This window comes from Chiloscyllium plagiosum, unplaced genomic scaffold (assembly GCF_037043375.1).
Source record: "Chiloscyllium plagiosum isolate Xiang-an unplaced genomic scaffold, Cpla_swu_hap1 HiC_scaffold_9, whole genome shotgun sequence".
Lineage (NCBI taxonomy): Eukaryota > Metazoa > Chordata > Chondrichthyes > Orectolobiformes > Hemiscylliidae > Chiloscyllium > Chiloscyllium plagiosum.
The window spans coordinates 96,706,629-96,734,384 of record NW_028270147.1 but is presented as its reverse complement, the minus strand read 5'-3'; the positions used below and the strand labels follow the sequence as shown (position 1 = coordinate 96,734,384).

The following is a 27,756-nucleotide window of genomic DNA, read 5'->3' as shown; positions in this document are numbered from 1 at the left end:
GTCCGTCCGTCTGTCTGTGTGATCATCCGTCTGTCTGTGTGCGTGTGTAATGCAATGGGGTCACCTGTAGTGTGACATGAACCCAAGGTCCCGGTTGAGGCCATCCCCATGGGTACCAAACTTGGCTATCAGCCTCTGCTCGGCCACCTTTTGTTGTTGCCTGTCCCGAAGTCAGCCTTGGAGAACAGTCACCCGAAAGTGCAAATGTCCCGGACCGCTGAAGTGATCTCCGAGTGGGAGGGGGCACTCCTGTTTGTCGATTGTCCTGTAGTGTCCATTCATCCAGACACATAGAACAGCCATGGGGAACAAATTTGCACCCCAGTATGCCAACATTTTTATGCACAGGTTTGAACAAGACTTCTTCTCTACACAAGACCTCCAACCAACACGATACACCAGGTACATCGATGACATTTTCTTCCTCTGGACCCATGGCGAGGAGGCACTGAAGCAACTACACAGTGATATCAACAAGTTTCATCCCACCATCAAACTCACCATGGACTACTCTCTATTATCTGTCTCATTCTTGGACACATGCATCTCCATCAAGGATGGACACCTCAGCACCACACTCTACCACAAACCCACAGACAACCTCACAATGCTACACTTCTCCTGCTTCCACCCAAAACATATTAAAACAGCCATCCCTTATGGAAAAGCCCTATGCATACACAGGATCTGTTCAGATGCGAAGGAACGTGACGGGCACCTGGAAGTACTCAGGGATGCCCTCATACGAACAGGGTACGATGCTCAACTCATCGACCACCAGTTCCAGCGTGCCACAGCGAGGAACCATAATGACTTCCTCAGGAGACAGACATGTGCTGCAACCAACAGGGTACCCTTCGTTGTTCATTACTTCCAAGGAGCTGAAATGCTACGCCATGTTCTTCATGACCTGCAACACATTATCAAGGAGGATGAGCATCTCACCAAGACCTTCCCCACACCTCCACTGCTTGCCTTTAAACAACTGCCAAACCTCAAACTGATCATTGCTCGTAGCAAACTGCCCAGCTTTCAGGAGAACTCCATACAACCCTGTCACGGTAGGCGCTGCAAGACGTGTAAGAGTGTCAACACGGACACCATCACTACGCATGGGGACACCTCCCACCACGTACGTGGCAGCCCAACTAACATTATCTATCTCATACGCTGCAGGCAAGGAAGCCCTGAGACATGGTACATTGGTGAGACCAAACAGGGACTACAGCAATGGATGAATGGGCACCACAGACAGGAGTATTCCCTCCCAGTTGGGGAACACTTCAGCGGTCCGGGACATTTAACCTCAGACCTTCGGTTGGCCATCCTCCAAGGCGGATTTCAGGACAGGCAACAACGAAATGTGGCCGAGCAGAGGCTGATAGCCAAGTTTGGTACCCATGGAGACAGCCTCAACCGGAACCTTGGGTTCATGCCACACTACAATGCCACTACCATTGCACTAAATACACACACACACACGGACGGACGGACACACACTCAGACAGACACACACACACTCAGACCCTCTCTCATACACTCACACATACACACTCACACACACCCTCTCACAGACTTAAACCCCTTTACAATCTCTCACACACACACACGCGCGGACGGACACACACTCAGACAGACACACACACACACTCAGACCCTCTCTCATACACTCTCACATACACCCACTCACAGACTTAAACCCCTTTACAATCACACACACACTCACACACCCTCTCTCAGACACTCAAACACACACACACCCACATGCACACATACAAATAAGTTTGTGGGGCGAATTTGTACTTGCAGAATTCCATTTTACTTTGCTCAAAAACTACATGAATCCATGTAAGATTCTGTAAATCCATTTTTTGAATGAGAATCAGTCTGACCATTGTGGCACAGACAGCCTCACAGGGAGTTAGCACCTTCAATCCCTTACCCGGGCCAACGTGACACCAATTGTTAAAGTGCACTTGAAAATGTAATTTTAAAAAAAGTTTTGCGATTTACATATGAAAGAACTGAAACCAACGTGGTCATTCTAAAAGATGAGAGATTTAACAAACAATCGTGGTCTTTTTCAAAATAAAAATCCAGTTACATCACACTGTAAACACATTCTGTGTTTTACAATCGTATTCTCCACAATCACCTGAAGGAGCAGTGCTCTGAAAGCTAGTGCTTCCAAATAAACAGATTCTGGGTAATCCAAGATGGAGGAAGGGAAAAATTTCTGGCTGTAACAGCTGCTCCTTTTTTGAGATATTTTAGGTGTTGGAGGTGATTTCCTTGAATTCCAGGGGCAGAAATTACTGTTTTATATGTGTTGCATTGTTTTGGAACTTCGGGGGAAAAAAAAGTCAAAACAATAGCAGTTTTAAAAGGGAGAGGAACAGACAAAGGAAGCAAATGGTGAGGTCAGTGCAGGAGAGAGAGAAAGAAAGAAACTGTCACTGCCTTTGCTGTTTAAATTCATATTATCGCTAGAAATCGGAGTGCATCTGGGAAAATTAACAAACAGTGAAATTCACAACTGATCTTGGAGGAACTGTTGGGTGAAGTTCACAGCACAGAATCAGATAAGTGTATTGTTATTTTAAGTGTGTCCAACAGAAAGTCTGCAGTAGTGAGTCGAGTGGAATTTTTTTTGATTATATGTTTTTGGAGATATGTCTCTTGATTAAACTTAAAATATAAGTCATAATTAGTAATTTAACCTGGGGCAGTGTTCGTAGAGGAATAAGACAGTGTTAATTTCTGGGTCTGTAGATTGTGAAGAAGCAAAAATGATCTTTGGTAGAGTGATATGCGCTTCTTGTCAGATGTGGGAGTTTAAAGAGAGTTTAAGGGTTACTGCGGATTATATCTGCCATAAATGCTGTTGGTTGCAAATCTTATCAGATCGAATGGATCGGTTGGAGAGACAGTTAGAAGCAATGAGGAATTTGCAACAGCAACAGTATGTGATGGGTGGCAGTTATAGGAAGTGGGGGGGGGGGGGGGGGGGGAGTCCCAGATACAGTCACATAGATGGGTTAACTCCAGGAAAGGTAAGAGAGGTAGGCAGCTAGTGCAGGAGTCCTTTGTGGATATACCCATTTAAAACAGATATGCTGTTTTGGAAAATGTAGGGGGTGATGGATTCTCAAGGGAACGTAGCACGAACAGCCAAGTTTCTGGTATTGAGACTGGCTCGAATGCAATGAGGGGTACGTCGAGTTCCAAAAGATCAATTGTATTAGGGGATTCTCCAGTCCGAGGTACAGACAGACATTTCTATGGCCAGCAGAGAAAAAGCAGAATGGTGTGTTGCTTCACTGGTGCCAAGATCAAGGATGTCTCAGAGAGGGTGCAGAATGTTTTCACGGGGGAGAGGGACCAACAGGAGGTCATTGTCCACATTGGAACCAACGACAATGGAAGGGAAAAGGTTGAGAGTCTGAAGGGAGATTAGAGAGTTAGGCAGAAATTTAAAAAGGAGGTCCTCGAGAGTAGTAATATCTGGATTACTCCTGATGCTACGAGCTAGTGAGGGCAGGAATAGGAGGATAGAGCAGATGAATGCATGGCTGAGGAGCTGGTGTATAGGAGGAGGATTCACATTTTTGCATCATTGGAAGCTGTTTTGGGGTAGAAGCGACCTGTACAAGAAGGATGGATTGTACCTAAATTGGAAGGGGAGTAATATACTGGCAGGGAGATTTGCTAGAGCTGCTCGGGAGGATTTAAACTAGTAAGGTGGTGGGGGGGACCCAGGGAGATAGTGAGGAAAGAGATCAATCTGAGACTGATACAGTTGAGAACAGAAGCGAGTCAAACAGTCAGAGCAGGCAGGGACAAGGTAGGACTAACAAATTAAACTACATTTATTTCAATGCAAAGGGCCTAACAGGGAAGGCAGATGAACTTGGGGCATGGTTAGGAACATGGGACTGGGATATCATAGTGATTATAGAAACATGGCTCAGGGATGGGCAGGACTGGCAGCTTAATGTTCCAGGATACAAATGCTACAGGAAGGATAGAAAGGGAGGCAAGAGAGGAGGGGGATGGTGGCATTTTTGATAAGGGATAGCATTACAGCTGTGCTGAGGGAGGATGTTCCCGGAAATACATCCAGGGAAGTTATTTGGGTGGAACTGAGAAATAAGAAAGGGATGATCACATTATTGGGATTGTATTATAGACCTCCTAATAGTCAGAGGGAAATAGAGAAACAAATTTGTAAGGAGATCTCAGCTATCTGTAAGAATAATAGGGTAATTATGGTAGGGGATTTTAACTTTCCAAACATAGAGTGGGACTGCCATAGTGTTAAGGGTTTAGATGGAGAGGAATTTGCTAAGTGTGTACAATACAATTTTCTGATTCAGTATGTGGATGTACCTACTAAAGAAAGTGCAAAACTTGACCTACTCTTGGGAAATAAGGCAAGGCAGGTGACTGAGGTGTCAGTGGGGGAGCACTTTCGGGCCAATGACCATAATTTTATTAGTTTTAAAATAGTGATGGAAAAGGATAGACCAGATCTAAAAGTTGAAGTTCTAAATTAGATAAAGGCCAATTTTGACGGTATTAGGCAAGAATGTTTGAAAGCTGACTGGGAGCAGATGTTCGCAGGTAACGGGACGGCTGGAAAATGGGAAGCTTTCAGAAATGAGATAACAAGAATCCAGAGAAAGTATATTCCTGTCAGGGTGAAAGGGAAGGCTAGTAGGTATAGGGAATGCTGGATGATGAGAGAAATTGAGGGTTTGGTTAAGAAAAAGAAGAAAGCATATTTAAGGTATAGACAGGATAGATCGAGTGAATCCTTAGAAGAGTATAAAGGCAGTAGGAGTATACTTAAGAGGGAAATCAGGAGGGCAAAAAGGGGACATGAAATAGCTTTGGCAAATAGAATTAAGGAGAATCCAAAGGGTTTTTACAAATTCGTTCAGGACAAAAGGGTAACTGGGGAGAAAATAGGGCCCCTCAAAGATCAGCAAAGCGGACTTTGTGTAGAGCCGCAGAAAATGGGGGAGATACTAAACAAGTATTTTGCATCAGTATTTACTGTGGAAAAGGATATGGAAGATACAGAATGTAGGGGAATAGATGGTGATACCTTGCAAAATGTCCAAATTACAGAGGAGGAAGTGTTGGATGTCTTGATTCGCATAAAGGTGGATAATCCCCAGGACCTGATCAGGTGTACCTCAGAAGTCCGTGGGAAGCTAGAGAAGTGATTGCTGGGCCTCTTGCTGAGATAATTGTACCATCGATAGTCACAGGTAAGGTGCCGGAAGACTGGAGGGTGACTAACATGGTGCCACTGTTTAAGAACGATGGTAAGGACAAGCCAGGGAACTATAAACTGGTGAGCCTGACCTCAGTGGTGGGCAAGTTGCTGGAGGGAATCCTGAGGGACAGGATGTACATGTATTTGGAGAGGCAAGGACTGATTCGGGATAGTCAACATGGCTTTGTGCGTGGGAAATCATGTCTCACAAACTTGATTAAGTTTTTTGAAGAAGTAACAAAGAAGATTGATGAGGACAGAGTGGTAGATGTAATCCATATGGACTTCAGAAAGGCGTTCGACAAGGTTCCCCATGGGAGACTGATAAGCAAGGTTAGATCTCACGGAATACAGGGAGAACTAGCCAGTTGGATACACAACTGGTTCAAAGGTAGAAGACAGAAGGTGGTGGTGGGCGGTTGTTTTTCAGACTGGAGGCCTGTGACCAGTGGAGTTCCACAAGGATCGGTGCTGGGTCCTCTACTTTTTGTCATTTACATAAATGATTTGGATGCGAGCATAAGAGGTACAGTTAGTAAGTGTGCAGATGACACCAAAATTCGAGGCGTAGTGGACAGCGAAGAGGGTTACCTCAGATTACAAAAGGATCAGGACCAGATGGGCTAATGGGCTGAGAAGTGGCAGATGGAGTTTAATTCAGATAAATGCGAGGTGCTGCATTTTGGGAAAGCAAATCTTAGCAGGACTTATACACTTAATGGTAAGGTCCTAGAGAGTGTTGCTGAACAAAGAGACCTTGGAGTGCAGGCGCATAGCTCCTTGAAAGTGGAGTCACAGGTAGATAGGATAATGAAGGCATTTGGTATGCTTTCCTTTATTGGTCAGAGTATTGAGTACAGGAGTTGGGAGGTCATATTACGGCTGTACAGGACATTGGTTAGGCCACTGCTGGAATATTGTGTGCAATTCTGGTCTCCTTCCTATCGGAAAGGTGTTGCGAAACTTGAAAAGGTTCAGAAAGGATTTACAAGGATGTTCCCAGGGTTGGAGGATTTGAGCTATAGGAAGAGGCTGAACAGGCTGGGGCTGTTTTCCCTGGAGTGTCGGAGACTGAGGGGTGACCTTATAGAGGTTTACAAAATTATGAGGGGCATGGATAGGGTAAATAGACAAAGTCTTTTCCCTGGGGTCAGGGAGTCCAGAACTAGAGGGCATAGGTTTAGGGTGAGAGGGGAAAGAGATAAAAGAGACCTAAGTGACAACTTTTTCACACAGAGGGTGGTACGTGTATGGAGTTAGTTGCCAGAGGAAGTGGTGGAGGCTGGTACAATTGCAACATTTAAGAGGCATTTGGATGTGAATATGAATACGAAGGGTTTAGAGGGATATGGGCCAGGAGCTGGCAGGTGGGACTAGATTGAGTTGGGATATCTGGTTGGCATGGACGGGTTGGACCGAAGGGTCTGTTTCCATGCTGTACACCTCTATGACTCTTTGACTCTGTTGGATTGTAACCTGGTATTGTGTCATTTTTAACTTTATACCCCCCAATCCAACACCAGCATCTCCAAATCATGGAATCATACTGCATGGAAACAGACCCTTCAGCCCAACCTATTTACGCTGAACTGGTCCCATTTGGCCTAAATCCCTTCAAATCTTGCCTCTCTATATAAATATCCAAATGTCTTTTAAATGTTTAATTGTACTTGCCTCTACCACTTCCTCTGGCAGCTAATTCCACATATGCACCACCTTATGTGGGAAAATGTTGCCCCTCAGGTCCCTTTTAAATCTTTCCCCTCTCATCTTAAATCTATGCCCTCCAGTTTTGGACTCCTCCACCCTGGGGAAAAGACCTTGGCAACTCACTTTTTCCATTCCCCTCATTGACTTTATAAATCTCTAACAGGTCACCCTTCATCCTCCGTTGCTCCAGGGAAAAATGTCCCAGCTTATCCAGCCTCTCCTTATAACTCAAACCCCTCCGGCCCCAGTACCATCCCTGTAAATCCTTCCATGTTTAATGACATCCTTCTGAAAGCAGGGTGACCAGAATTTGATGGTGACTACCTGAAGCTGATTCAATGGTCACTGTCATTCCCAACAGCCTACATTAGGCGTAAACTAAGGATGTGTGGTTTAGTAACAACCCGTCCAGTGATCTCCAGGACAACAGTCCACTGCAACAGTGGGGCAGCCTTTCAAAATTCTGCTAAACCTGACAAAGCAAAGAGTGAAGTCTTGCTTCCAACAGTTGGTGACACAAATCCTGGGCATCAGAAGATGGGCATGCATTGAGGTGATGGGTCAAAGGGCTTCGTTCCATGTTATCAAGACATAAGGAATATGCGAGGAGATATGGATAGGTTGAAGGAGGGGACTAAAAGAAAACATGGCAGATGGACTTGTGGTTGGACAGGCCACTCAAAATAGTGAACTTGTGATGGAAAATGAGGAATTTATCATGGAGTTACAGAAGATGGACAATGATTAAAGCATGCTGGGAAATGGAACCCAGCCTTGACTAAAGTGACTGTGTGAATAAACATACTGCAGAATCCAGTCAGGCTGCAGCCTCCAATAGACAGTTTGCTGCTATCTTGGCAGCTGCAGACCCTACAAGGCAGCATGGCGGCTCAGTGGTTAGTACTGCTGCCTCACAGCGCCAGGGACCCGGGTTCGATTCCCACCTTGGGTGACTGTCTGTGTGGAGTTTGCATATTCTGCACGTGTCTGTGGATTTACTCCGGGTGCTCTGGTTTCCTCCCACAATCCAAAGGTGTGCGGGTCAGATGAATTGGCCATGCTAAATCGCCCATAATGTTAGGTGCATTAGTCAGGGATAAATATGGCGAATGGGTCTGGGTGGGTTACTCTTCGGAGGGTCAGTGCGGACTTGTTGGGCTGAAGGGCCTATTTCCATACCGTAGGAAATCTTAAAAAAAAAAATCTAATCTACACACCCCGAATTTGGGCTTGAATGGAGGCAATGGACATCGTCCTCAGGGCAATCGGAAACATTGAGGTGTGCACCAGACATGGAGGCGCCTCACGTCCCTATTTGGAGGAGGCTATGTGCACCCAACACCTCCAGGAATGGAGGCCTAAGACAACCCTGCCATCAACATACCAATGCCTGTTTGGGTCTGATTGATCAGGGTGATCAAGCCTGATTGATCCATTGGAGTACACTCAAGACCCTCCCAAAAGGGTGTGAAGACTTTGCAGTACAAGGATCATTACAACACCACCCTCAGGCGGGGTAACTCAAGTGGTAACTGGAGAGCAGTAACTCAAGAATAACCACCTTGAAGAGTGGACAGCCCTGAAGCTGAAAATACTATTAGTTTGAATACTTTAGATGGGTCAGTTTTTGTCCAATGTGTGCAGGAGGGCTTCCTGACACAGTACGTAGACAGGCCAACAAGGGACAATGCCATATTGGATTTGGTATTGGGGAATGAACCCGGTCAGGTGCTAGATTTGGAGATAGGTGAGCACTTGATGACAGTGACCACAATCCAGTTATGTTTACTTTAGTAATGGAAAGGGATAGGTATATACTGCTGAGCAAGAGTTATAACTGGGGGAAAGACAAATATGATGCAATTAGGCAAGATTTATGATGTATAGGGTGGGGAAGGAAACTGCAATTGAAATGTGGAGCTTATTCAAGGAATATTCAAGGAATATTCAAGAATGTACATGTCAGGCAGGGGAGAAGTGGTTGAGTGAATGAGCCGAGTTTACGAAAGAAGTTGAATCCTCTTGTCAAGAGGAAGAAAAGGCTTATGTCAGAGTGAGATGTGAAGGCTCAGTTAGGGTGTTTGAAAGTTAGAGTTAGCCAGGAAAGTCCTAAAGGAAAACTAAGACGGGCAAGGAGGGGACATGAGAAGTCATTGGTGGATAGGATCAAGGAAAACCCTAAAGCTTTCTGTAGATATATCAGGAATAAAAGAATGATGTGTCTAAGATTAGGGTCAATCAAGGACAGTATTGGGAAGTTGTGCATGGAGTCCAAGGAGATAGGAGAAGTGCTAAATGAATATTTTTTGTCAGTATTCACACTAGAAAAAGACAATATGGTTGAGGAGAATACTAGGATACAGGCTACTAGACTAGACTAGATGGGGTTGAGGTTCACAAGGACAAGATGTCAGCAGTTCTGGGAAGTGTGAAAAATAGATAAGTCTCCTGGGGCGGATGGGATTTATCCCAGGATTTTCTGGGAAGCCAGGGAGGAGATTGCAGAACCTTTTGGCTTTGATCTTTATGTCGTCATTGTCTGTAGGAATAGTGCTATAAGATTGGAGGACAGCAAATGTTGTCCCCTTGTTCAAGAATTGGAGTAGAGACAACTCTAGTAATTGGAGATCAGTGACCCTTACTTCAGATGTGGGTAAAGTGTTGGAAACCTTTACAAGAGATGGGATTTATAATCATCTAGAAAGGAATAAGTTGATTAGGGACAGTCAACACGGTAGGTCGTGCCTCAAAACCTTATTGAGTTCTTTGAGAAGGTGACTAAACAGCTGGATGAGGGTAAAGTGGTTGATGTGGTGTATATGGATTTCAGTAAAGTATTTGATAAGGTTTCCCGTGGTAGGCTATTGCACAAAATACAGAGGCATAGGATTGAGGGTGATTTAGCGGTTTGGATCAGAAATTAGCTAGCTGAAAGAAGACAGAGGGTGGTAGTTGATTGGAAATGTTCATCCTGGAATTCAGTTAGTACCGGTGTGCCGCAAGGATCTGTTTTGGGTCCATTGCTGTTTGTCATTTTTATAAATGATCCTGGATGAGGGCATAGAAGAATGGGTTAATAAATTTGCAGCAGAGTTGTGGATCGTGCTGAAGGACGCTGCAGGGACATAGATAAGCTGCAGAGCTGGGCTGAGAGGTAGAAAGCGGAGTTTAATGTGGAAACGTGTGACGTGATTCACTTTGGAAGGAGGATCAGGAATATAAAGTACTGGGCTAATGGGAAGACTCTTGGTAGTGTAGATGAGCAGAGAGATCTCAGTGTCCATGTGCATAGATCTCTGAAAGTTGCCACCCAGGTTGATAGGGTTGTTAAGGAGGAGTACGGTGTGTTAGCTTTTATTGGTAGAGGGATTGAGTTTCAGAGCTACAAGGTCATGTAGCAGCTGTACAAAACTCTGGTGTGGCCGCACTTGGGGTATTGCATACAATTCTGGTCACCGCATTATAGGAAGGATGTGGAAACTTTGGAAAGGGTTCAGAGACGATTTACTAGGATGTTGCCTGGTATGGAGAGAAGGTCTTGTGACTTGAGGCTGTTTTCGTTAGAGAGAAGAAGGTTGAGAGGTGACTTAATTGAGACATAGAAGGTAATCAGACTGTTAGATAGGGTGGTCAGTGAGAGTCTTTTTCCTCGGATGGTGACGGTGAGCATGAGGGACATAGCTTTAAATTGAGGGGTGATAGATATAGGACAGATGTCAGAGGTAGTTTCTTTACTCAGAGAGTAGTAGGGGGGTGGAATGCCCTGCCTACAACTGTAGTAGACTTGCCAACTTTAGGGACATTTAAATGGCCATTGGATAAACATATGGATGAAAATGGAATAGTGTAGGATAAATAGGCTTCAGATTGGTTCCACAGGTCAGCGCAATATTGAGGGCCGAAGGGCCTGTACTGTGCTGTGATGTTCTATATTATTGGAAGAAGACCAGATGACATCGTCAAGTGAAACAAGGCCAAATTCTAGTGTGGTGGTATAGGATCATCCAGAATTAACTTAAAGCACAAGATAGCATTTGTAGTGTAAATTGTTAGTTTATAGGATATTTTGTGATGATTGTATTAATTGTGTTTAATAATTTACTATTATTAAAAGTCAACTCAGTTCTTTTGCTCGATATGAGAGTTGAAACACACACTGTGTGGCAGGCGCAGCAGAGTTTAGTGGAGAAAAATGAGAGGTCAAACTTATCCTCCCGTACCTCCAATGGCAGTACATCCTATTACTTAAATGGAGAGAGGCTTCAAAAAAGGTGCAGTGCAGAGGGACCTGGCTACTCTTATGCATCAAATACAAAGTTAGCGTACATGTAGCAGGTAGTTGGGAACACATAAAAATTTGGCCTTCATAACTAGGGGTTTGGAGTTTAAAAACAAGGATCAAACCAAACAGGGTGTTGGTGAGGTTGCACCTGAAGTTTTAGTCCCAATATTTAAAGAAGGATGTACTGCCATTGGAGGTTGTTCAGAAGAGACTAACTGGCTGATTCCACAGATGACTTATCAAGAATGGTGAGTCAGGTAAGGCCTTTATTCTTTGGAGTTTAGAAAAATGAGGGGTGCTCCTAATGAAATATGTGAAATTCTGACACAGCTTGACAGGATAGGTGTTGGGAAGGTATTTCCACTGGTGCGTGAATCTAACTGAGATGTGATGGAATTCTCTACCTCAGAGAGTTGTGGAGGCTAGATCACTGATAGTACATGGAGAGGAGATAGATGGATTTCTGAAATAGCCAAGGAGTTGAGGGCTGTGAGAAGCTGATCCGCAAGAGAATTTGAGGACAGATTACCCAAGCTGGCTCAGTGGTTAGCACTGCTGCCTCACAGGGCCAGGGACCCAGTTCAATTCCAGCCTCAGGCGACTGTCTGTGTGGAGTTTGACATTCTCCCCGTGTGTGCGTGGGTTTCCACCAGGTGCTCCGATTTCCTCCCACAATCCAAAAGACATGCAGGTTATGTGGACTGGCCGTGCTAAATTGCCCAGGGTTTGTGTAGATTAGGTGGATTGGCCATGGGAAATGCAGGGTTACAGGGATAGGGTACGGGAGGGAGAGTTTGGATGGGATGCTCTGTGGAGAATCGGTCTGGACCTGTTGGGCCAAATGGCCTGTAACTACACTGTGGGGATTCTATGATAAATTCTATGGTTCTGTTGAATAGTGGGGTAGGCTTCTAATGGCCCACTCCTGTTCCTCTTTTGTACGGTCTACCAATGTTAGTGTGGCAAAGAGCAGCTTCCCCCACCCTCTTGGGTTCCGGTGTGAACCGCTGTCCCTGCTTGAAGGCCTAGGCCCTCTCTTTGTAGACTTACTGTGCTCATTGTTGTAGACCTCATCGCGCAGGAAGTGGATGAAGCAAAGGCGGAGCTGGGGAATCCGCATCATCCGCCGGAAGGTGACAATCGACCTGATGAGAGCCTCCAGCTCCTTCCACGAACGGTTCTGAAAAGGTGAGAGAGAGAGACAGATAGAGAGAAAGCTCGGGGCAGGACTTTCAGTCACACGCCATAGCTGCGCGACTGCAAAAACATACCCCCCTACTTTCCCCTGAAGTGCCAGCTCACAATGTCACCAACTTCTGTGATCAACATCACCCCCACACACCATTACCACCACCTTTCCCACAAGGAGAAACATCCTTTCCCTGACCACGAAAGGTATGTCATTCCTTATATATAGAGTCATAGAGACAGACAGCACAGAAACAGAGCCTTCGGTCCAACTCGTCCATGCCGACCAGATATTCTAAATTAACCTAGTCCCATTTTCCAGCACTTGGCTCATACCACTCTGCACCCTTCATATTCATACACCTATCCAGATGCCTTTTAAATGTTATAATCGTACCAGCCTCCACCACTTCCTCTGGCAGCTCATTCCATGCATACACTATCCCCTGCCTGAAAAAAACTGTCCCTTTTAAATCTTTCCCCCTTCACCCTAAACCTGTGCCCTCTAGGTCTGGACTCCCTCACCCCAGAGAAAAGACCTTGTCTATTTATCCTATCCATGCCCCTCATGATTTTATAAACGTCTAAAAGGTTATCCCTCAGCCTCCGTCTCTCCAGGGAAAACAGTCCCAGCCTATTCAACCTCTCCCTTTAGCTCAAACCCTCCAACCCCGGCAACATCCTTCTTCTCCTCCTGTTCCACTAGGGGGCAGCACATTCGCACATAAATACAGGAAATAAGGGCAGAAGTAAACCATTTGGCCCATCGACCTGTTCTGCTCTTCAGTATGGTTACGGCTCACCTGCGTTCAGCACCACACTCCTGCCTGCTCTCCACGTCCTGTCATTCCTTTAAATTCCTAAAAATCTAACCACCAATATTGTTCTCCCCAGGATAGAATTCCATGGATTATCAACCCTCTGAATGAAAGCATTTCCCCTCATCTCCTTCGTGGAGGAAGGATATTCCTGCTGTAGAGAGGAGTGCAGCGAAGGTTTTTGCCAAACTGATTCCTGGGATTGCAAGACTGAGGAGAGATTGAGTCAAGTGAGGATTGTATTTAGTGGAGTTTAGAAAAATGAAGGAGAAACCTATCATAGTCTAACAGGAATAGACAAAGTAAAAATAGGAAGGATGTTGCCGACGGTGGGGGAGCCCAAACTAGGGTAAAGGATAAAGGGTAAACCTTTTAGGACTGACATAAGGAGAACTGTCTTCATCCAGAGAGTGGTGAGCCTGTGGAATTCTCTGTCACAGAAAGTGGTTGTGTTTTCAAGGAGGAGGCAGATTTGGTCTTGTGGCTGAAGGAAACGGGGGTGGGGGGGGGGGGTCGGATTACAGTATTGAGCTCCATGATCAGCCATGATCATATTGAATGGCATAGCAGGCTCAAGGGGCTGAATGGCCTACTCCTGCTCCTATCTTCTATATTTATGTTTCTATGTACCTCAGTCCCCAAACGTCTGACTCCACATCCTGAAAATGGTGTCTCCATCCACGGACACTCCTGTCCAACAGTGGGGAGGGGTGGGGGGCACCCACTCTCTCAAACCCCTCCAGAATCCCATCGCAATGGGATTGCCTCTCCTTTAGTCCCAATCAGCTCAATCTCACTTCTTTGGACAATGCCCACCACCCAACCCTAATCCTGGGAATTATCTCTGTATCTCTGTAGCACCATTCACAACCTTCAAGGCCTTTATTGGTAACAAGGCTCATTCTTCCTGACACACCTAACACCACTATTGTGATAGGCAGCCTGGGCACAGCAAGATCCCGCAAACAGCAATGACAGTCGTGGTCAGGTAACCTGTTTCAGCAGTGTTATTGTGGAGGTGAACGCTGGCCTGAACACTGGGGAGAACTCTTCGAGATAATGCCTCCTTCTGATTCTACTGTACTTGACGCTCAAGTATCTCAGTCTTCATCATACTTGAGTCAGCTACCTTCTCCCAGCTCCCCCACTCCCCTGCCCCCCCCCCCCCCCCCCCCCCATTCATTTTCGATGCTCCCAGCCTCATTCTTGATGAAGGGCTTTTGCCCGAAATGTCAATTTTCTTGCTTCTCAGATGCTGCCTGACCTGCTGTGCTTTTCCAGCAACATACTCTTGGCTCAAGGGTTGTCAGAGCAACCACCTTTCAGGTGGGATGTCAAACCATGACCCCGTTCTACTGGGAAAAGGTCCCATTCTACGATGTGAAAGAGGATATTACCGAGAAGAGAGGAGTTGTCAAAACCTTTTGTCTTGCCTTATTCTGGACCCTATGCAAGAATACCAAATTTCAAACAATTTATACTCCAGCAGTACAAGAGGCAGATTAGTTCACAAATTGACTCTCATTGGACAAGTGTTGACAAGGAGAAAGCAACAGGCAGTTATAGGCTTCCCATGCTCCTGGGTTATTTGAAAAAGGGGCAAGGCTTGAACATTTTCATGGGTGGCAGAGTGGCTCAGTGGTTAGCACTGCTTCCTCACAGCACCAGGGCCCAGATTTGATTCCACCCTCGAGCAACTGTCTGCTTGGAATATGTGCATTCTCCCGGTGACTTCCCATTCTCCCCACCTCCGGGTCCTCCATTTTCCTCCCACAGTCCAAAGATGTGCAGGTTAGGTGGATTGGCCGTGCTAAATTGCCATAGTGTCCAGGGATGTGCAGGCTAGGTGCATTAGCCATGGGTGATACAGGGTTACAGGAATGGGCGAGTCTGGGTGGGATGCTCCTCAGAGTCTCGGTGTGAACTCAATGGTGCAAATGGTGTGCTTCCACCCTGTAGGGAGTCTATGATATTCGTTTTGGTGGCAGAGGATGGGTCTCGGCATACAAAGGGACGTCACTTCTACTAAATGTTGATCAACCACTTTATGAGCGTGACTGATTCTCTTAAGTTGGATGTTGCGTAGTTCACAAAAAGCCTGGAGTTCTCCCCAGTGCTTTGGCTCATACGTCTCTCCTCAACTGACATCATGAAGACAAATGAACCAGTCACCAACACATTGCTGAATAAAAACCCAAAAAAAACTGCGGATGCTGTAAATCAGAAACAAAAACAGAAATTTCTGGAAAAGCTCAGCAGGCCTGCGGAGAGAAATCAGAGTTAATGTTTCGGGTCTGGTGACCCTTCCTCGCCACACCCGAAATGTTAATTCTGATTTCTCTTCACAGGTGCTGCCAGATTTGCTGAGCTTTTCCAGCAATTTCTGCTTTTGGCACCAACACCTGACTGTAGATGGGAGCTTGCTGTGCATAATCTGGCTGTTGCCTTTCTTGCAGTACAACATTCCAAAAAAGCATGTCTCTGGCTGAAAAGAGCTCTGGGATTTTCACTGGCAATGAAAGGCGCTACAGCAATGCAGGTCACAGGGAGAGGATTTACTCTGGGCAACTCACCTTCCGGCTTATCGTCTGGATTGACCTCAGGATCGTCAAAGAAGGTGAATACTCGAGAGGCTGCTTGGGGTATGTTTTCAGGTATAGATCAAACCTGTACCAAGGAGGAGAGGATGTGAGAATAAGATACTTTGTGCCAGGCCACCCAGAAATAACCTCACCCAAGGCTTCACCCTGAAGGGCAGGCACAGATAGATCCCTCACTGCCAGCCCTCTCCCTCATTGCACTGATTGACAGAGCCTGCAGGATATGTGGATGGTAGGATGCTGCCTTCAGTCCTGCTTTCTCTGGTCTCAAGGGCTATTTGACTTACTATTGAATGATCACTATGCTCACTTTTCCTGATATCGATTTCTGTCTTGAACATGCTCCACATCTTTCACAGCCTCTGGAGTAGAGAATTCCAAAGATTCACCCCTACCTTTCTGCCTCTGAGTGAAAACATTCCTCCTCCCCTCAGTCCTAACTGGGTCACTCCTCAACCCGAGAAGTCATCCCCTGGTTCTAGATTCACTTGGCTTTGAAGTATTGTAGCTACCCTGTCACACCCTAAGACTTTTGGAAGTTTCAGTAATGTCACCCTCATTTCTCTAAACAACTCTCCACCCAGACCCATTCTTAAGACACATCCCTGCACGAACCCTCAATCTGCCCTCATGCCACTCTCCAAACTCATCTTGTCTCAGGAAATAGGCTATAATTCTTCAGCTGCTGAAAATGTGTTGCTGGAAAAGCGCAGCAGGTCAGGCAGCATCCAAGGAGCAGGAGAATCGATGTTTCGGGCGTAAGCCCTTCTTCAGGAATTCCTGAAGAAGGGCTCATGCCCGAAACGTCGATTCTCCTGCTCCTTGGATGCTGCCTGACCTGCTGCGCTTTTCCAGCAACACATTTTCAGCTCTGATCTCCAGCATCTGCAGTCCTCACTTTCTCCTATAATTCTTCAGCTGTCAATTCAAATCAGGATAAGAACACTCAGCAGGTGATGGTGAGTGGATGATGGTGAGTAGATGAAGGAGATTAGATGAAGGTGGCAAGTGGGTGATGGAGATTGGATGATGATGATGATGATGAGTAGATGATGGAGATTGGATGTTGGCAAGAAGATGGTGGAGTTGGATGGTGGAGAGAGGATCGTGGAAATTTGATGATGAGAGGATGGTGGGGCTTGGATGACGGTGAGTGGTTGGTGGTGATTGGATGATGGCGAGTGAACGGTGGTGATTGGGGGAGGGACATAGAATGATGGCAAGTGGATGGTGGCAATTAGATGATGGCGCATGAGACAGTAAGTGGATGATGGTGAGCAGATGTTGGTCAGTGGAGGATTGAGACTGCATGATGGTGTTTAGAGGGTGGTGAGTAGATAATGGTGATTGGATGATAGTGAGTTAAAGATGATGAGTGGATTTTAGTGCATGAGACAGTAATGTTGGTGAGTGGAGGATTTTATTTGGAGGGTGGTGTTTGGAGGGTGGTGAGTAGATGAGGGTGATTGGATGATAGTGAGTGGAAGATGGTGAGTTGATTTTGGTGAGTGAAGGATGGTGATTGGAGGATGGTGATTGGAGGATGGTGATTGGAGGATGGTGATTGGAGGATGGTGATTGGAGGATGGTGATTGGAGGATGGTGATTGGAGGATGGTGATTGGATTTTGGGAAGAGGATGTTGGTGAGTGAAGGATTGTGATTGGATTATGATGATTGGATGATGGCAAGTGGATGATAGTGAGTGGATGCATGTAATTGGAAGATGGTAATTGGATGAATCACCACAACGCTTGTGACAACAGCAACCACCTGCTTTTTAAAAAAATTCTGGGGCAGGATGAAGATGTTACCCATCCCTAATTGCCCAAAGAGCAGTTGAGAGTCAACCACTTAGTTATGGATCTGGAGTCACATGTAGGCCAGACCAGGTAAGGATGGCAGTTTCCTTCCCTCAAGCACATTAGTGAACCAGATGGGTTTTTCTGACGATTGGCAATTAATTTGTAGTAGTCATTAGACTCTTAATTCCAGATATTTATTGAATTCAAATTCCATGATCTATCATGGTAGGATTCAAACCTGGGTCCCTGGAACACTACCTAGGTCTCTGGATTAACAGTCTAGTGATAATACTACTATGCCATTTATAAAGCATGTTCCTGTAGTAAAATATCACAAGGCATCATGGAGGTGTTATCAATGAAAGGTTGACCCAAAGTGACAGTGGGAGATGTGAGTATAATTGACTATAAGCTTGGTTCAGAAAGTCAGTTGTAAGAAGTGTCGTAAGGCCCTGAGCCATGGAGACAATGATGGAGGGTAACCCCAGATCTGAGCAGCTGAAGGCATAACTCCCATGTAATGATTAAATCTGGGATACATGGGTGGTTTGGTATTGCAGAGGCAGGGCTCAGACTCAGTTGTACAGCATAGAAACAGACTCTTCAGTTCCATTTTGTCCATGCTGACCAGATATCCTAAATTAATCTAGTCCCATATGCCAGCATTTGGCTCATATCTCTCTAAATCTTCCTATTCATATACCAATCCAGATGTCTTTTAAATGTAATTGTACCAGCCTCCAGCACTTCCTCTATCAGCTCATTCCATACACACACCATCGTCTGCGTGAAAAAGTTGCCCATCTGGTCCATATTACATCTTTCCGCTCCACTTTCCCCCTTTCTGTTCTGCTTTTTCTCCCTACCCCCCAAAAAAACCTATGTCTTCCAGCTTTGGACACCCCTACCCTGAACAAAAGACTTTGGCTATTCAGCTTGTCCATCCCCCTCGTGATTTTATAAACCTCTATAAGGTCCCCCCCTCAATCTCCGAAGCTCCAGACAAAACAGCCCCAGCCTATTCAGCCTCTCCCTATAGCTCAAACCCTCCAACCCCAGCAACATCCTTGTAAATCTTTTCTGTGGCTTTTCAAGTTTAACATCTTTCCTGTAGCAGGGAGACCAGAATTGAATGCAGTATTCCAGAAGTGGCCTTACCAATGTCCTGTACAGCTGCAACATGTCCTCCCAACTCCAATGCTCAATGCACTCCTCAATAAAGGCAAATGTAACAAACACCTTCTTCATTGCCCTGTCTACCTGCGACTCCACTTTTAAGGTACTATGAACATGCATTACAAGGTTTTTTTTTGTTTGGCAACATTTCTCCAGGACCCGAGCAGTGTAAATGTTGCAAATCAGGGCAGGGCTTTTATCTAAATTAAACTCCATCTGCCTCTCCTTGGCCCAAGGGCCCGTCTGATCAAGGTCTTATTGTACTCTAAGATAATCTTCATCACTATCCGCTACACTTCCAATTTTGGTGTCATCTACAAACATTCTAACCATTCTTCCTACATTCATATCTAAATCATTTAATGCCTCTTTTTAGTACAGTGGCTGCAGTGACATGTTCTGACTACAGCCATACTGACCAGTTCTGTTGCAAGCTGTTTTGAACATCGGACTGAGCTTGTAAAAGCATGTTCATGGTGACTTGTTCACCAGACTTAATCATAGCCATAATCTGCTTGATAATCGATGCTTCGCATTGGAGAAACTGTTCTGTGGACATAAGCAAGTAAGAGGAAGACAAAATAACTGAGTGAACCGACACAATCACACCACATTTTTGCACTCTGCTCCCGGGACTGCCGCTGCTCAGTTCACCATCGCAATTGGTTTCTCGCCCATCGGACACTCCCAAGCCAATGCCCATAGAGACCCTAAAGAGCACTGGCTGCCGCAAAGGGGATCAACTGTTTCCCATGGACTGAGTATGGAAACACAACACTAAAACCAACAGACAGACGAAAGTACAGAAAAAGGATTAATACCAGGCCCCATCAGTAATAACACTGGAGAGGACATGCATGTAACACGATATATAAGCTTCCCACCCCAACTCCCTTGATTAGATTCTAGTCTATCACTCACTCCAGGAATCTGTTACCCTATATATAAACCAACCCAAACCCCTCAATTAGATTCCAGTCTATAACTCCCTCACTATTATTATATATGTAAACCATCCCAAACCTCTCAATTAGGGTCCAAATTGTAACCTACTCTTGGATCTGATATTTTATACATAAACTCCTCAATCCTTTGGATTAGATTCCAGCCTGTAGCTCACTCCCGGAAATCTGCTTTTCTATATATAAACCACCCTGAACACCTCAAATAGAATCCACTATGTAATTCACTCCCAGGTATATGTTATTCCATATAAATCCTTCCCCCAAACTCCTCGATTATATTCCAGTATGTAACATATTTTGGTATATCCCTTTCTCTATATATAAATTACTCCAAATCCCTCAATTAGATTCCAGCATGTAACTTACTCCTAAGATGTTAGCTTTTCTTTATATATACCAACCTGAACACCTCACTCCCTGAAATATGTAACTCTATAGAAAACCTCAACTAAACCCCTTGATTAAATTCCAACCATCAAAGACGCCTATCACTCTATTCCCCACCTTGAAAGGGGTAAATCAGACCATAAGGCTGTGCTCCTTCTCCCAGTTTACAAGCAGAAACTGAAGTGTGAGGATCCAGTACAGTGCTGGTCTGAGGTAACGGTCAAGCTCCTATGTGACTGCTTGGAGTCAATGGACTGGTCCATGTTCAAGAACTGAGCAACCAACCAAAATGAGCATGCCACTGCCATCAGTAAGTGTGTACATGAATGCATACCAAAGAAGTTAATCCAAGTGTTCCACAACTGGAAACAGTGGATGAACCAGGGGATCCACTCCCGACTGAAGTTCAGGTGTGAAGTGTTCAAGTCAGGTGACCCTTACCTATACAGAAAATCTAGTTACAATCTTTGTAAAGCCATGAGCAGCACCAAGAGGCGCATTGATTGATGGAAAAGGAATGACTGGAAAATGGGAGGCTTTTAAAAGTACAATGTCAAGAGTCCAGGGACAGTCTGTCCCTGTTAGGGTGAAGGGAAAAGTTGGCAGCTCTCTCTCTCTCTCTCGGTCTCTGTCTGTCTGTCTCTCTCTCCACTACCCCCCTCACCACCACCACCACCTCTCTCTCAGTTGTGGGCTTATCCTTTAAAAAAATTTCTAAAGTAAATGACAGTCCATTAGTGCACAAATCCATTCACTCTACCGCTAGGCTTCAAACGCTGTTTTCAAAAGAAATGCCTTTGGTTACAGAAATATTTACAAGTAAAAGATTAACTTTAGACACACCAGATGCAAAGACTCACCATATAACACTAAATAATGCACATGTAAGTCCCACAGTTCACATCACAATATAAATATCGCTTGGCAGGTACTTCAGTTTCTGGACTAATATCGTGCTATTCAGCTACAAACAACAGCACACATTCTTCACCATGCCATGCCTCAAGTGACCCACTTAAGATGGAATCATACAGATGTACAGCACAGAACCAGACCCTTCAGTCCAATTCATCCATGCCAACTAGATATCCTAAATTAATCTAGTCCCATTTGCCAGCACTTGGCCCATATCTCTCTAAACCCTTCCTATTCATATGCCCATGCAGATGCCTTTTAAATGTTGCAATTGTACCAGCCTCCACTACTTCCTCTGGCAGCTCATTCCATGCATGCACCATTTTGTGTGGAAAATCTTCCCCTTGGGTCCCTTTTATATATTTCCCCTCTCACCTTAAACCTATGCCTTGTAGTTTTCCCTACACTGGGGAAAAGACCTTGTCTATCCAGGCCCCTCATGATTTTATAAACCTCTACACGGTCACCCATCAGCCTCTGATGCTCCAGGGTAAATAGCCCCAGCCTATTCAGCCTTCCCCTATAGCTCAAACCCTCTAAATCCGGCAACATCCTTGTAAATCTTTCAAAACAGGGAGACCTGAGCTCAAGCAACAATATAGTGACAATGTGACGACAATGTGTCTTAAATGGTTATTAGCATTCTAGCTCAGACAGATAAGCAGCCCAGGGTGCAGTTGAGAATTGGATAGCCTCACACCAGGAATGAAAGGCCTGAGAGACAGTGTACCACTCACCTGCACTGAGATTAGGATTGAAAAAGTTGTTGAGGATCCATTTAATGCCACGCTGTCTCTGTTTCTCAGTGTGGAGGCTGTGGAGGTCTTCAACTGCCTGCCAGAACCGCAGCGGAGCATCTGCATCATAGGCTTCCAGAAACCGCTGGAAGAACAGGACAGCCATCGGGTTCATCAGCAGATCCATCAGGTTCCTGCAGAGACACACAGCAGCTCAGAGGCATCTCCACACCAGCTCCCACACTCACCATTACCCACGACAACATCTCCATCACACACTTCCAGCACAGACACAGCATGGGGTGGGGTAAAGAGTAAAGCATTCTCTACACTGTCCCCATCAAGCACACCCAGCACAGGGACAGCACGGGGTTAGATACAGACTAAAGCTTCCTCTACACTGTCCCCATCAAACACTCCCAGCACAGCAACAGCACTGGGTGAGATACAGAGTAAAATCCCTCTACACTGTTTCTATCAAACACTCCCAAGACAAGGACAGTATTGGGTTAGATGCAGAGTACAGCTCCCTCTACACTGTCCCCATCAAAGACTCCCACAACAGGGATAGCACCAGGTTAGATACAGAGTAAAGCTTCCTCTCCACTGTCCCCTATCAAAGTCAAAGTATACTATGATGTGTTGTTATATTTGGTTTTTGGTTACAGTCAGTCTGCGAAATGTGATTGGCAATTCAAATCACCAAACACTGGGAACCGGTGACCCTCACTGATAGATCAGAGAGCACAGTGCAAGCCCGGGCTATATCAGATTCCTGATTACACAGTGAGCTAACAGTCTTACAGCCTGACCCTGGTCTCTGTGAACTGTGAGCTTCACAGGGCATTCTGAGCAAATATAGAGCACAGGACACCTAAAGGAACAGAGTTAGAGCTCAGACACATGTGGGACCCTCATACCCTGACATGACTTGAACTGTGGGGACAGTGCTTGGGTTCCATGCTCTGTCCTGTTGTGACACAGCCTTACCTGGGGATCGTTTTGGGTCGGGTTATGATTTGGTTTCCGTCTTTTATGTACTTCAGGTTGAGCTTTGTCCACAGTTTGTCTTGTATGGCCTCTCTATTTATCAGACCTGGGAGTGAAATATCAGAGATTGTTAACAGGAATAACAACAAGAGACAGCACACCCCTTCCCCTTGCATTGACCCCTCAAACCTGCCCCACCATTCAATTCAATGACCAATGGGTCACAGTTCAAGATTCCCACCATACCCATGGATAACGTTTATAATGTGTCGAAAATACCTCCTGACCACTGTCCTGCCTGAACACAATGACTGAGCATCCGCAAGGTGGAGATGGAGTCACAGGTAGACAGGGTGGTAAAGGTGGCATTTGGCACGCTTGCCTTTATTGGTCAGAGCATTGAGTAGAAGAGTTGGGAGGTCATGTTGCAGCTGTACAGGACATTGGTTAGACCACTTTTGGAATACTGTGTGCAATTCCGGTCTCCCTGCTATAGGAAAGATGGTGTTAAACTCAAAAGGGTTCAGAAAACATTTACAAGGATGTTGCTAGGCATGGAGGGTTTGAGCTATCGGGAGAGGATGAATAGGCTGGGGCTATTTTCCCAGAAGCGTCGGAGGCAGAGGGGTGACTTTATTGGGGTTTATATTGATTCTGATCCCGTTTCCCAACCCCTGAGATAAAGAACAGGAAATGCCATCACCATAGGAAGTGACATCACCAACCCAAGAAAACCCAAACATATAAATAGAAAGTGGGCTACACCACCCTCAAAGGGGAAAACGCGATGTTTCCATGGAAGACAGCAGATCCTTAGTCATCCAATTGGATGATCCCCATGAAGCAGCGAAGCCTTCTCCCAAAGTCAGTTAAGCATTCCCATTCTTGTAGACAACAGGTTGGCCAAAACCTAAACTGGGCTTGGTTGTCTGTCCGGTTCAGGGTTGCTCTGCTGAATGACAATTGTTCGTTCGGTATTTTGATTTGATTTATTATTAGATTAGATTAGATTAATTACAGTGTGGAAACAGGCCCTTCGGCCCAACAAGTCCACACCGACCCGCCGAAGCGTAACCTACCCAGACCCATTCGCCTACATTTACCCCTTCACCTAACACTACGGCCAATTCACCTGACCTGCACATTTTTGGATTGTGGGAGGAAACCGGAGCACCCGGAGGAAACCCACGCAGACACAGGGAGAACGTGCAAACTCCACACAGAGAGTCGCCTGAGGCGGGAATTGAACCTGGGTCTCAGGCGCTGTGAGGCAGCAGTGCTAACCACTGTGCCACCATGCCGCCCCAATTATTGTCACATGTAACATGATACACTGAGAAAAGTATTGTTTTACGCGGTTTCCAGGCAAATCACACTTTACCCAAGTTCATCAGGGTAATAGAACAGAAAGCAAAACAGTGTTACAGCGACAGAGAAGATGCAAAAGAAGATCCATTTTAATATACATGAGAGATCCATTCATAAGTCTGATGGTGGGGAAGAAGCAGTTCTTGAATCTTTTGTTATATGTTTTCAAATTTTTTAATCTTCTGCCCGATGGAAGAGGGTGGAAGAGAGCATAACCAGGTTGGGAGGGGTCTTTGATGATGTTAGCTGCATCCCGAGGCTGGAGGAAGCGCAGACAGAGTCAATGGACGGAAGACTGGTTTTTGCGATGGCATGGGCTATGTTCACAACTCTGTTGTTTCTTGCGATCCTAGGCAGAGCAATTGCCATACCAAGCTGGAAGTTAGGCAGATATGGTGCATCTACAAAAACTGTTAAAATCATTGTGGACATGCTGCATTTCCTTAGCCTCCTGAGGACGAAGAGGTGTTGGTGTGCTTTCTTGACCATAGTGTCAACGCTGATGAACCATGATAGATTGTTGGTGATATTTTTACTCCTAGAAACTTGAAGCTCTTGCCCATTTCCATCTTAGCACCATCGATAGAGACAGGGGTGTGACCCCCCCACTCCACATTCCTGAAGTTGATGACCAGCTCCTTCGTTTTGGTGACATTGAGGGAAGAGATTGTTGCCTTTACACCATGCCACTAAGCTGTCTATCTCCTTCCTGTGCTCTGCCTCATTGTTGTTTGAGATCCAACCCACAATGGTGGTGTCATCAGCAAATTTGTAAATGGAGTTAGAGCTGAAATTAGCCACACAGTCGGGAGTGTATGAGGGGCTGAGTATGCAGCCTTGCAAGGCATTGGTGTTAAGGATTATTATAAAGGAGATGTTGTCGCCAATAGTTACTGATAACGGTCTGCGGGTCAGGAAATCAAGGATCCTGTTGCAGAGGGGGGGAAGCAGAGTCCTAGGTCTCTGGGTCTGGAGATGAGTTTGTCTGGAATTATGGTTTTAAAGGTGTAGCTAAAGTCAGAAAATAGGAATCTGACGTAGGTGTCCTTGTTATCCAGATGTTCCAGTGTAGGGGCAGGGAGATGGTGTCTACTGTTGTGACAGTTGGCGATTAGTAATGGATCAAGACAATCTGGGAGCTGGAGTTGATACGTGCCATGACTAGCTTCCCAAGGCACTTCATAATGATGGATGTCAGAGCCACTGGGCGGTAGTCATTGCCTGATTTTTCTTTGGATGACAGTGACCTTCTTAAAGCAGGTGGGAACCTCAGATCTGAGAAAGGAGAGATTAAAGGTTCCAGCTGGTCCATGCAGGATCTGTGTGCACAGTCAGGGACTCCATCCAGGCCAATCACTTTCAGTGAGTTCATTCTCAAGAAGGGCAATCTAATGTCTGCGATGGTGATGGTTGGGTACAGGTGCACCCGAGGCTGTTGTGGAGTATGGGACTTTATCTCACCGATCTTCAGTTCAAAACAAGCACAGAATGCATTGTTGTCAGTGATTCGATGACATCACTTTGTAGCCTGTTATATCATTGTTACGACACGGGGTAAACCCTCCTGCTTACTTTAAAACCAGCAACACAGAAACAATTTATCCCATGCAGCAATCTGTAAAAATTCAAGAACTATTTAAAGTAAAAATTAACAACTTTATTTCTTAAAGTATAGCAGAGAATAATTAACTAACAACTATGTACAAGTCCTTACTCTAATCTATCTTTTGCCTTCCCTTCTATAATACTAGTCCGCTAATACAATTAAGATTTACAAAACAACACTTCATATCTCAAAACCAAGCAGCTTTAGGTTCTTCTATTTGGATTTTCCTGTGTCTGCTTGTTTTAAAAAATTCTCAAGGTCAGGTTCGTAGGAGAGTAGTCTGACACAGAACAAACGACCAAGAGGCGAGTCTGCTAGAATATGGGCATTTTATTCCCCGCAGCGTCGCCACAACCAACGGGTCTGGCTTATACTCACTCTACATGTTACCGGAACTGGGAGCCGTCAGTTCTCGTAGAGCGGTTGCCAACAACCCACGCTCGGCGGTTAAACGTAACCCCGGAGCAGACTCACCGAACTGGAGACTTTTCCAGCTGATATACTCTTTTCCAGATATAAACATTCATGTGAACAGCAGAGCAAGGCTAAAAAACACATTCCATTCTGGTTACATACAGATAAGAAGATTCACACGGGGAGGTGTGTAATAAGATTCACACGGGACTAAGCAACACCTCCATTCCGGTTAGATTCACACATGATTTGGGACATAATTTTTAACCGTTTCACCACATTCCACTGCTTGGCCCAATACATGTGTTACATTATGATTCACACATGTATTGGGACATAATTTTACACCACATTCCACTGCTTGGCCCAATACATGTGTTACATTATGCTTAATTCAGTTCAATTCGTTTCAGTTAATTTCAGTTCAGTCAATTCAGTGTAGTTCAATTCAGCTCAGTTCAGGTCTGTTCAGTTCAATTCAATTGTGTTCAATTCAGTTCCGTCCATTTCAATTCAATTTAGCTCAGTTCCATTTTGTTCCGTTCAATTTGATTCACTTCAGTTCCACTCAGTTCAGTTCAGTTCAATCCCATTCAATTCTGTTAACTCCGCTTCAGCTTTTTGGACATGCCCACATCCTCCGCTGTACTCCAGGCAAGGGGTTCTTCGGCAGGTCTGGGATCCTCTCTCAAACAAACTGCCACGTACATGCCCACATCCATGCCATCCCGGGACGGTCGGGACCTCCACAGTTTGTTCTTCTGGTTTCTTAGTCTTTTTCCAAAACATTGTTCTGTATCAAAATCTCTCCTCAATTGCGATTGACCCTGCTCGACTACGCCAAATGTTTTAAAAAATTCTCAAGGTCAGGTTCGTAGGAGAGTAGTCTGACACAGAACAAATGACCAAGAGGCGAGTCTGCTAGAATATGGGCATTTTATTCCCCGCAGCGTCGCCACAACCAACGGGTCTGGCTTATACTCACTCTACATGTTACCGGAACTGGGAGCCGTCAGTTCTCGTAGAGCGGTTGCCAACAACCCATGCTCGGCGGTTAAACGTAACCCCGGAGCAGACTCACCGAACTGGAGACTTTTCCAGCTGATATACTCTTTTCCAGATATAAACATTCATGTGAACAGCAGAGCAAGGCTAAAAAACACATTCCATTCTGGTTACATACAGATAAGAAGATTCACACGGGGAGGTGTGTAATAAGATTCACACGGGACTAAGCAACACCTCCATTCCGGTTAGATTCACACATGTATTGGGACATAATTTTTAACCGTTTCACCACATTCCACTGCTTGGCCCAATACATGTGTTACATTATGATTCACACATGTATTGGGACATAATTTTACACCACACTGCTTTTCTTCTATTTGGGAATTTCTGTGTCATGGGTTACTGATTGAAATTACCTTTAAAGAGAGCTATTTTTCAAGGAATCTATTTACATGCTGGGGCTTGGCAGTTCTCCTCTCAACTGTTCAATTTCCCCAGTCT

At 45.3% G+C, this 27,756-nt stretch overlaps 1 protein-coding gene across 1 annotated transcript; it reads left to right on the top strand.

Annotated features, from left to right (window-relative positions):
* The first annotated feature begins 301 nt into the window (after positions 1 to 301).
* On the top strand, positions 302 to 11,326 carry LOC148149194 (uncharacterized). Its single transcript, XM_087990240.1, has 2 exons — positions 302 to 1,394; positions 11,109 to 11,326. The coding sequence occupies exons 1-2, from the start codon at positions 302 to 304 to the stop codon at positions 11,324 to 11,326; spliced, it is 1,311 nt and encodes a 436-aa protein (XP_087846366.1).
* The last annotated feature ends 16,430 nt before the right edge of the window (positions 11,327 to 27,756 follow it).

Excerpts from the sequence above, each read along its gene's own strand:
- LOC148149194 (XM_087990240.1), top strand. The coding sequence starts at position 302 with ATGGGGAACAAATTTGCACCCCAGTATGCCAACATTTTTATGCACAGG. Across the intron at positions 1,395-11,108 it reads GAGGCTGATAGCCAAGTTTG|TCAACTCAGTTCTTTTGCTC; the intron begins GTACCCATGGAG and ends TATTATTAAAAG.